This window comes from Salvelinus sp. IW2-2015, unplaced genomic scaffold, assembly GCF_002910315.2.
Source record: "Salvelinus sp. IW2-2015 unplaced genomic scaffold, ASM291031v2 Un_scaffold16374, whole genome shotgun sequence".
Classification (NCBI taxonomy): domain Eukaryota; kingdom Metazoa; phylum Chordata; class Actinopteri; order Salmoniformes; family Salmonidae; genus Salvelinus; species Salvelinus sp. IW2-2015.
Genome location: NW_019957557.1, coordinates 152,878 through 164,777, shown reverse-complemented (window position 1 = coordinate 164,777; position 11,900 = coordinate 152,878). Strand labels below are relative to the sequence as shown.

Sequence of the window (11,900 nt, the reverse complement as noted above, 5' to 3'; positions counted from 1 at the left end):
CTTTGTTTAGGACTTATCATTATGGTGCTTTGTTTAGGACTTTATAGTTGAAGATCATCTATCTTTGTAATTCTTTAAAAAAAATCACAAATAGCTCTAAAATACCTCTTTGCATAACAAGTGGAAACAGGAGGTGTGGGGATGGGGAAACAAATTTACGGTATGTGTGTGATTAATAGTCAATTTTAAAAGATGTTTTGTTTGTTGTTCCACTTGATCAACTAAAACAAACTGACGTTGCAACACCAAGACAAAGGTTGCAATCTCTACTTCCCAAGAGTGGAGGAAGTGTTTGGAAGGTGAGATATGAGGTAACCATCCCACTTGACACAGATAAGTAAAGGCTGGCTTTAACCCTTGGTGTTTCCTATTGTGACATGAAGGAAGCTTAGGCTGAAGTCCAGTCGTGACTGGCCTGTAGAGGCTGTGTGGAAAGGACTCCATCTCCGTGGACTCTGGGTCTATGGTTGGCAGCCTGATTAGCCTTATTTGCRCTCTCTCTCTACCTTTCTCTCTCTGTTTAGTGCTATCAAAGTACAGTGTACTGTATGTTTGACAGCTGATAGTCTCAGAGCTCAGCACACACAGGCAGTGGTGCAGTAACAGTGAAGATAAGGGTGTTCATCCGTTACAGTTCAGTACGTTTCATTGTTACTAAAGTAGGATTTCTAGTAATTGTATGCAGTTGTGCTATGAACTGTGACAGCAGTAGAATTACATATTTTTGTCCATGTATGAAAATTGATAATTATCTCTTGAATGAGTGTAGTAAAATTGTTTGAGAAATGATGCATTGCCACTCGGTGAATCCACATGTCTGTGCACCATGAAGGAACATCCAGTTAGAAGAGTTGTGGGACATGGACAGTGGCATTAGCAGCAGCACTGGTGATCAGTCTGATGGGAGTACACACTGAATCCCTGGTAGCTGAAAGCACACGTCTCCTGACCTCTGAAGAGCACAAGGTGGTCCTCAACCAGGGAATTAATGGTATGGACATTCATGTAATGTCATTACTAACAAAATGTAGAGATGGATTCTACAGTGAAACGTGTGGCTGTATCTGTAGCAGACTTGGGTTCAAATATGTGTATTTGATTATTTGATGTTTAAATACATCTGTGTATTTGAATATTTTCAAATAATGTGGCCTAAATCAACTACAGCTATTGGAAGTATTTGAATGTACTTGTAATGCGTCTGTGTGTAYCTGGTGTAGATGAGTCAGGCGCAGGACAGCAGATATGAGTAATGTACGCAATTTTACTCAACAATAATCACAATACACGTCAAATAAATCCAAGGCCACAATYACGGACCGGAATACAATAAACAATCACTCACAAACAAACATGGGGGAACAGAGGGTTAAATAATGAACAAGTAATTGGGGGATTGAAACCAGGTGTGTAAGACAAGGACAAAACAAATGGAAAATGAAAAGTGGATCGGCGATGGCTAGAAGGCCYGTGACGTCGACCGACAAACGCCGCACGAACAAGGAGAGGGACCGACTTCGGCGGAAGTCGTGACAGTACTTTAAAAAAGATTCTATAAAAAGKCTAATATTTGAAAATATTTTCAAATACTTACTTCCAAGTACATTATTTTAAATACCGAARAGACCTGGGTTGAAATGCATGGGAGTATTTATGTGTAAAATGTGTAGAATGTTATTTAAATTATTCACAGCTGTAATGGCTGCCAAAGGTACTTCSACKAAGTATTAACTCTGGGGTGTGAAGACTTACGCAATCAAGACATCTTTGTTATTTTATTGTAAATTAATTTAGAACATTTTCTCTAACTTTCTTTRACTTTGAATATGTGGAGTAGGTTTTGTAGATCTATAGGGGAAAAAATTCCATCCTTTAATTGRCCATCCTTTAATCCTTTTATTTAGATATATCTTTAAGGCAGCAAKATGTGAAGACTGTGCAAGGGGTGAATAGACTTTCACTAGGCACTGTACAGCATTTTGCAACAAACAAAAAAACTTTTTAATACACATCTTAAATCTATGAATAAGGCATCTGAACAGTACTATTTTACACTCACACAAGAAGGCAATCATAAGCAATCATTTCTGATGAAAAAACACCAACATGAAAAATGTGTGTATATAGCGTTTTGGAACTGTGTTTTTCCAAATACATTCCTACACTACTTGTGTTWAAAAAAAATAWAWAWWWAWATACTTACTTCCAAATACCTTAAATAGTCTGATCTGTAGTTGTCATGTAGCATTTCAGGGGGATTTAATTTGGGCTTCAAATTGTATTGATTGAGAAGGGCTTTACTTCTCTGATGATGTAGAATGAGAAGCCCTACTGTATGTGTGGGCTATGTGGGGTCATTTTAAGTCTCATATCTTTGCTGATAGACAAACAAGTTTGTTTTGAGTCTCCATTATTCTGGAGGTAGTTCAAATGCCAAAGTCTAGACCGAATGACTTATTGACCCTTCTGCATCATCGTTTCTATACACGTTTCACATTTGTTATCTGCTAATAAGAGCATTAGTGTATCGTTGTGACACACTTTTGTCATACTAAACAGCTGAGAAATTATGTTAGGGCATCAATGTTTGATGAACACGTTGAAATCCCATGGATTAGTCCATCGCTGAAAAGACAGGGAGTGGCAGGTTAAATGGATACTTCGGGATTTTGTCAATGAAGCCCCTTATCTACTTCRTCAGAATCAGATGAACTGGTGGATACAATTTTTATGTTTCTGAGTCTGCATCCTGTATGAAGAAAGTTAGAGGTAGTTTRGCGTGCCAATGCTAATTAGGATTCGCACAATGTCTGGAAGTCTATGGTATCTACTAGCATGCTAGCAGTTGCCATAGACTTCCAGTCATTGCGCAAACACTAGTTAGCAACTTCCTTCAAACTGCATGCAGAGACATACAAATCCACCAGTTCATCTGAGTCTGGGGAAGTAGATAAAGGGCTTAATTTCCAAAATCCTGAAGTATCCCTTTAATCATCATCATAGTACCTTGAATAGGTGTAAGTAATGCTTAGAAAAAGCAATCCAGATTATCTGCTTTGATTTACTCAGCTTGACCTCATGTTACCCATCAACTCTTTGTGTGATCTAAGTACTGTGGGTGTTAATTCAGTTAGTTGCTATTTCACCCTGCAGAGTACCCCAGATACTGTTATGAGATGTTGATGGGTTCAGGGGTTCAGGCCAGAGATGGAATGTACCTGATTCAGCCTGGTGACTACCCCATCCTGGCCTACTGCGCCATTCAAGAGGGTAGTTGGACCGTAGTACAGCACATCACGGTTAACAGCAGCGTGGACTTCAATCGCACCTGTGTCGAATACAAGCAGGGTTCCTGACTGGTGACCACTGGCTGGGGAACGAACGCCTCCACCACCTCCCCCAAGGGCCTGGATGCTACAAGCTATGCGTCAAGCTAGTGAACAAAGATTGCCATCACCAAGATGGGCGAGTATGTCCTTTTTATGGTGGAGGAAGAGCGGTCTGGGTTCAGGCTGCATCTTGGTCTGTTCCAGGGCTCTGCCTTAGACGCTCTCACCCAAGACACAGAGAACTACCTGCATGACAACCGATAGGTTTACCACCATGGACCGAGACAACGACAACTARTTCCAGAACTGTGCCGAACTGAAGTTTTGGGGTGTGGCGGGAGGGTGCTGGAGGTACGACGCCTGTGCCGGAGCCAACCTAAACCGCAGGAACGTCATCTACTGGCAGAAGGACTGCAACAAGGAGCACCTGTGTAAGTACGCCTGGATGATGGTAAAACCCTCGGACACAGTGATGGTGGTGCGCACTGGGGACTGTACGAAGGATGAACTGTGAGTGTTGTCTGGAGATTAGGTTGATCAATATCATAGGTGTCACACCCTGATCTGTTTCACCTGTCCTTGTGCTTGTCTCCACCCCCCTCCAGGTGTCGCCCGTCTTCCCCATTATCCCCTGTYTATTTATACCTGTGTTTTCTGTCTGTCTGTTGCCAGTTCYTCTTGTTTGTTCAAGCCAACCAGAGGTTTGTCTCAGCTCCTGTTTTTCCCTAGTCTCTCTTTTTCTCGTCCTACTGGTTTTTGACCTTTGCCTYTCCTGACCCTGTACCTGACCACTGCCTGTCTCTGACCCTGAGCCTGCCTGCCMTCCTGTACCTTGGCCTCTGCTCTGGATTATRGACCGCTGCCTGCCTTGACCTGTCGTTTGCCTGCCCCTGTGGTTACAATAAACATTGTTACTTCACACAGTCTGCACTTGGGTCTTACCTTGATTCCTGATAATATGTGGTTYTACTTATGCAGTGGTTCTCAAAACATTGTTTACYTAATAGAGACAATAGTTCAACACCTTTAATTCAGAAATACACAGAGACAAAAATACTGTAAAATACTTGTCACACATTTTTTTTAAGTAATAAAAAAATCTATCGTTATTTTGGGGATTTCATACACGTAAGTTTCCTCCTCGACCTTACCCCCCAAAATTGCAAGTGCAGTTTTTTTGTAGTCTAAATAATCACCGATACAAAACATTTTGTGGTCATGATATCATAGCTTATTACACGTGTAATACAACATTTGCAGTATTTTTATTCACTCACCCAATATCACTGAACGAATAACCTATGTATGTGTTGGTTGTTGGTAGAAAAACCAATATGTACTGAATCAAATAAGATTATATACAGTAAGTTTACAGTAGATTTTCTTATGATCAATTGCAAGTAGTACTCAGCGATGTCATTACAATTTTTTTAAAATGTTATTTCTATCAATGGGTAGATGAGAATGATAACGTCCAATACGGAATGACCAAAACAAAGGCCTGTATCCTGAGGACAAATGGACGTTAAACAGATTGTTATGAATACATGACACAGAACAGTGCATGAATCAAACCCTGCTCTCCCCCTGAATGTAAATGTGTAGAGAGCTGTCACTGTGCTAAGTGACTTATAGTGACCCTGGGCAGATGAAATCACATAAGATTTCATCCTTGGGTGTTAACCGCCAAACAAAGAGGTACCCACTATAATTGATTAAAGGCTAATTCTTATCTGAACTTGATGACSTCACAATGACTTGGGTGCAGTGAGATCAGGGGAAAAAAAGAAGAAAAAAAAACCTGTACACCAAAGAAAGTATATATACCACCATCCAAAAGGGCACTTGGCGAGTGGGAGGGCAAAGGGYCAGGTGGGATGGCACAGGTAGACCTATCTGTGCACTTGCCTGGTCAGGTGTATACTTTATGTAGAAGTGTCCAATGAACTATAGCATAAAATCACGTTTTATGAAATTTATGTGCACTTTAAAGCTGCTGAGTCGATAATAAAAGTAATAGTTATTTAGAAGAATTTGATACTGAAACCTCAGCATTTACTTTAATCAAATCTCTTCCCCTGTGTTTCTGTGCTGTCTGGCTTCATTTGGACTGTATGTGTTTGTGCTTGTGGAAAYATTGGCTGTTGAAGGTTTTATTGTTTGTATCTGACTAAAGTGAATGCCACACGTGAACAAGGCTTTGATGAGTGTACAATCGTTTGTTATCCAGCTCGCTTTTAAACCAAGACAAAAACTGCGATAGCCCTTAAAGCAAACACAATGTAGTCTAACATAATACCTATAAAARAATCAGAACATGTTTTTTAAATAAAATATCTCTCACTTTTCTGTGCACGTCGGGTTATTTTTTTTATATTTTCATATTCAATGATGTATTGGTGTAGTGTCAACATTTTCAGCAAAGCACTTTTGTATTTCTTGTGAGCAGTAAGCAAAGTACTGATTAAAGAACAATACCACGAACAAACTAGTCTTGTCTCTAACCTTTGTACATTTGACACACCCTACCTGTAGGCATAATTCAAGTACCAAACAGAAATATATCCATGTGTATCTGAGTCATATAGTCTTCATACTTGCTCCTCTGGAAAGACAGAGTGAATGGCTCAAGTTAGTTTGCTGCTCACTACAGGGTTTTGCCCGTACCAGTAGAGTTTCTCTTCCACTCTCTTCTTCTTCCACTGACAGAGCAGCAGCATGCGAAAGGTCTTCTGAAAGGTCTTGTTGCAGAGCGCGTAGCACATGGGGTTGACTGTGCTGTTGACATAGCATAGCCAGTAGCCCAGGTGCCAGAGAGACACAGGGATACAATCAGAGCAGAAGGTGGAGATGAGCACCATGATGTTGTATGGTGTCCACGTCAGGATAAAGGCCAGCAAGATGGCACTGAGAGTCTGAGCAGCCTTCCTCTCCTTGATCAGCACCATCCTCTTCCTCTTGGTCAGCTGGATCTTCAGAGTTGCATCTATTGGCTTGCAGGAAGTGGTGGAGGGTGGGGCACTCATGGAGTCTGCTGAGGAGAAAGATGATGGGACCATGTTGGTGTCCCCATTCTTGCTCTGCTGGGCACCYCTGGTAGTGTCTTTGGGAACTGGTTTAAACTTGTATGACACACACTTCTTGCTCTTACGGGAGTTGGTCTTGGGAGGCGTGTGGAAGAAGTTGTCCTCGTAACTGCTGAGCTGCTCATTCTCACAGCCATCTGCACCTGTGCTCGGCCCACATGACTGGTTCCGGTAGGTGGGCTGGAAGACCCCCGGGGACACGGGCTGCTCCTCGTCCTCAGAGGAGGCATAGCTGTTGAAGGTGGTCAGCTGGTCGCTCTTGGACCACTCGTCGTTGGTGGCAGCGGCTGATTTGGCTGCGTGGCTCCTGTTGGAGGAGGACCAGGAGGCCTGGGTTCTGTCCCGGGAGGCAGAGCTGAGCTGGTTGCAGTTGAAGCAGGATCTGATTATGGTTTTCTGGGGCTTGGTGGTACCAGCGTCTGTGGAACTGTTGATGCCCTGGAGCTCAGCGAGGTCCTTTGTGCGACGCTCCGTCTCCTTGTAGATCCGACAGTAGAGGATGGTCATGATCGACACAGGGATGTAAAACGCAGCAATGGCTGTCCCAAATGTTATCACTGGCTCAGAGAAGAACTGGATCTGACACTGCCTCTCAGGGACTGTCCTTTTCCCCACAAAATACTGCCAACACAGTATGGGAGGGGCCCACAGGATGAGCGACACCAGCCAGGCCATGCCTATCATGACCCCAGCCCGTTTGGGGGTGCGCTTGGCTCTATAGGTCAGAGGTCGGGTGATAGAGAAGTACCGGTCAAAACTGATGACCAGCAGGTTCATCACTGACGCATTACTGGCCACGTAGTCCAAAGCCAACCAGAGGTCACAGGCGATACTCCCCAGTGCCCAGTATCCCATCAGTATGTAGGAGGTGTAGAGGTTCATAGAGAACACACCTATAATGAGGTCAGCTACAGCCAAACTCAGCAGGTAGTAGTTGTTGACTGTCTTCAGCTGGCTGTTTACCTTAAATGACAGCATCACTAGGATGTTGCCCACTATCGTAATCAGGCTCACGATGGCCGACACAGTTGCTATGGTTATGACCTCCCATAGACTGTGTGTGGCAAGGTGGATGTCGGTCGCGTTGCCAATTATAGATGAGTTCTGTATTCCTTCACCTTCCATGTTGTTTCTCTCAAGTTGTCCTTATTGTGGTATCAGTGGTATGACTATGAGAGAGTAGTCTGTCGGGTGCGCCATCTTGAGTAGGATATCCTGAAAAGAAGAAATAATAAAGTGAGTTAATAAAATAACAAATGCAGTTTATAGGTGATCTCCTGATGCAATCTCAAAACTCCATGTAAATGTACAACGAGTAGTGCCATAAGAGCCACTAGCCACTAGATGGCAGTAATAATCAACAATCATCAGCATGTGAGTTAGTGTGTAGGGCACCAATGGTGCCAACACTGGCCAAAGATGGGGACCATGCARCTTGAAAAACCACTCAGTAAGACTGTTTAGGACCTCAATATAATTAACATGTGATAATAGCACCTACATGTAGTATGCATGTTCGTGCTGTGTCATATAAAAGTGTATGATTACTGCCAAAAAAAAGCTAATGTCGAACAATGTCATATATGAATGCATGTCTGAACATGTTAGGGCCATTAGGTCATATAAGCACTTACGTATCCTTTGCTCTAGTTCTTGTTAATTCATCTAGTATATATGCATAGGTGGCTGTATTGAGGTCTATTACAGACAGRTTGTTACAGTACAGAGGTACATCAGCAGACAACAAGGCTTCACAGATGAGCACATTGTTCATTTTAAGCAGTCTAGCCAAACAGCTGTGACACTTGAGATCCAGGTCATTCAAAAATGAGTCCTTTGCTCATTAATATCAGCAAGCATGTTTATTGTCTGTATTAAATGGATTTAGATGTCACAGTATTGTCTCGGTGGCTCTCTGTAACCAGGGAGATGAAGGGATTGCTTCTGGATGACAAAGACTGATATCAGTGGAGCTAGAGGAAATATACTTGAGTTTTGAGGGATCAATCAACTAACAGACAAATGGAGCTATCATTTCTGTCCCTAGAGCTTGTTTGAATTGTCTAGTGAGATGTAGGTTGTAGCAGGTGTTTGCTCTGCCTCCTGGCTGAGTTCACCCAGCTGAAAGAAGAGCAGCATCCCAGTTCTTAGGTCACTTAGCTTAGAACTCCATGTGTACCGACGGGGATTGATAAAGCACAAATTAACCTGGACKTTTGCAGTTTCTCCACACACCTTTATGTGAGATTAATCCACCTCAGATCACTATGGGGATGCTGGGGGTGCTAAATCCCAAAACGTTGGCATATGTCTTTGTTTCAATGTTTCCGTACTGTTATCCTGGCTTCAGTCTCTTCACTATGCTTCTGACTGGGTTGACAGGGTTTTTAAAAGTCATRGATGTCATGGCTTGTGATTAAGTAGATTGAAACTGTGCAACAAACAGACAGGCTACCTGACTTGTCCATTAGTTATTTAGCACTTCTTCTTAGGGATAGCTCCCTTTTTATCCATTTTCGGCWAAAATGACATACCCAAATCTAACTGCCTGTAGCTCAGGCCCTGAAGCAAGGATATGCATATTCCTGGCACCATTTGAAAGGAAACACTTTGAAGTTTGTGGAAATGTGAATTGAATGTAGGAMAATATAACACAATAGATCTGGTAGAATAAAACACAAAGAAAAAAACTACCCTTTTTTCTACCACCATCTTTGAAATGCAACAGAAAGGTCCCACATCTAGCCATCACTCTGGTTGTTCCGATTGTGTCCACAAGATGGCAGCAGTGTATGTGCAAAGTTTCAGACGGATAACTTGAAGTATGAGCAAACTACATMACATTTAGTGTGAAGTCACCCAGGTACATTTGGGCAAATCATGAAGGAGACATTTACATTCACATTACATTTTTTTCTGCAAGAATATCGTCAAATCTGTATACTTGGACTTTGATTGAGCTTTTTCAGTATTAGTAGCCATATTAAAAGTTCAACATTTGCAAACCACCCAGTTTTCATAACTTCATAACTCTCCATATTCTTATAATTTTTGTCCAAAACMAAAAGGCTTGCTGTCGCACAAGGTTAGCAGCTACATTTTGCGACAGATACAGGGTTTCCCGATACTCCCGTAAAGCCCAGCTCATTGGCTATCTAGCCAATGACCCCGATTGGTGCTTCTTTGACAAAGTTACAGTCGATCAAGTGAAGACCGCCCGCGTCATCGGCGTGCCATGAAGGGGTTGCTCTCTGACCAAATTTMGTGTCTTATAGGATATACTACARCCSTAATGATATAGTGAAGTCTGGTTYRGTTCTAGGATCTCTGAGGAATAKATACGYATGTGATTTGACTGGTTGAAACAATGTTTAGGGTTAGATTTTCACAGATTCCTTTCTTTGCAAATTGAACAAGTGGAAATACAAAATCGATCGTGCATGCTATATGGACCTTTTTAGCATATGAAAAAGGATTTTATCTAACAAAATGACACTTCATGTTATCTCTGGGACCCTTTGGARGATAAATCAGAGCAAGATTTCAGAATGTAAGTACACATTTCACCTTCAGAGGTGAATTTATCAAACCTATTGCGGTGAAAAAAGTTTTTGTTGTCAGCAGCTCTCCTCAAACAATAGCATTGCACTTTTTTTTCGCAGTAATAGCTACTGTAAATTGGACAGTGCAGATATATTAACAAGAATTTAAGCTTCAGCCAATATAAGACACTTATATGTACCGACATTTGTTGWTTCTCTAAAATCTGCGATTATGACACAAGGCGCTGCATGATTTACAACTGTCCCGTTGACGGGACGCCTATCCCTACGAATAACACTTTTTCTCCAAAGTCACCTACATTTTCTGACGTGTATGTTATAATGCCTCGATGGGAATTGAACATGCAACCTTGGGACCGGTTCCAACCAATTGGGTTATAACAGTGTCCTAAATCTAGCCCTGGAGACAGGCACTTCAAGAACTCGTTTCAACATTCTGCCTATTTCTTCCTGCCAGGTTATTCAGTTTAATGATGAACTCAGGCATATGTCAATGTAATAGCACCCTTAGAGTCTGTGGGAATGAAATAGTGATTGGAGTGATTGCTATCATTTATTCTGCCCTGTGTTTCTCTGTCACATGAAAGCAATGMTTTTTTTCCTATCATTAATATTTTGTTCTGGACAACACTGCCAGTAGGGAAAGAAAACCACWGCTCTAATGCTGGTGAGATGAAGGAATGGTATGGTTAAAAGAAATGTGAGCAACATGTAGTGTGTCATATTTGATGTATAGGTTTGACTGTGTCTACTACCATGAACATACATCTAATGTGTGATACTGTACATGAAAGTTGGTTGAAGCTTGAAGGTATCTGGATGGTAGCATTTGTAGCATTTGCCATTYCCAACCTGTGCTTATGTTTGAAACCATGCTCCCACTAGCTAGCCTCGCAAGCTGCCTGATCTTGTCGAGCTGACATGGATGCTCGCTACATGGATATCACAGCGGTAATCAGGCGAAGCCCACTAGCACCTCTGTACAGTATTTCCGTGCTGCCATGAGTCTAAAGTACCCAATGTCCCACGTCATCTGGAGTGCTGCTGGAGAATATCCAACATGGGTAATGTTATTTTCTAGGGCTGGGACAATAATCATATATTCGACAATTATGGACCATAACCGTGAACTAAAAAATAATCATCATCAATATTGTCTTATTATATACATTTTAGGAAGGGGGGTATTACACTTTATCTTCAAGTAGATATAGTTTACTCAACAGTAGTTTGTCATTTTTACATGAAGATGGTAAAGTTGGCAGTGCTGGGGAGTAGTTGAACTCAGGGGCYCAACCTTCACTGGGGACGGGGGGGACGACATATCCCCCACACACATTCTGAAATTGCATTTTTGTCCCAGCCCAGTTTTATCATTGGAATGTGATACAAAAAAAGGCACCGGTGTTCTTTAGGAAAATGCGGACACTTCCGAGCGGTTGGGTAGGCTGTTTGGAGTGTTCATCCGACAGGATTAAAACATATATATGTCTCCCCCACTTCTAAAACCAAAGTTGCACCCCTGTTTGAACTACTACATGTAGTTCAACTAACTTAACTACATTTTGCAGTAGCTTGGTGGTAGTTGAACTAAATTCAAATCTTGGTGGCTAATCTTCAGTAGTTAATTACTTTATTGCCATGTAGTGGTGTAGCTAAATACAGGAACTACACATAAAAAATATGGCAAGAAGTAGGCAATAATTTCCTTAATTGTTTTCGGCATGGGACCTTCCTAATCCTCACTAGAAACATTGTTTTAGTGCGTTAATAGGCTAAATTAAACCTTCTGTTAACATCTGATTCCAGTGTGATCTGTTCTTGCAATTTGTTATCTATGATATTTCAGATTTAGATGTGATTTTTATCACYAAGTAGTTTGGATGTAGTGAACTACTTTTTCAAAGTCTCTTTAGTTAAGT

At 41.7% G+C, this 11,900-nt stretch overlaps 1 protein-coding gene and 1 pseudogene across 1 annotated transcript; one reads left to right on the top strand and one right to left on the bottom strand.

Moving 5' to 3' along the window:
• Positions 1–141: 141 nt before the first annotated feature.
• On the top strand, positions 142–3,843 carry LOC112080555 (fibrinogen-like protein 1-like protein; annotated as a pseudogene).
• A 931-nt stretch (positions 3,844–4,774) lies between these two features.
• Positions 4,775–7,624, bottom strand: LOC112080553 (muscarinic acetylcholine receptor M5-like). Its single transcript, XM_024146353.2, has one exon. It carries the CDS (start codon positions 7,538–7,540, stop codon positions 5,957–5,959), a length of 1,584 nt encoding a protein of 527 aa, XP_024002121.1. The 5' UTR covers positions 7,541–7,624; the 3' UTR covers positions 4,775–5,956.
• Positions 7,625–11,900: the final 4,276 nt, after the last annotated feature.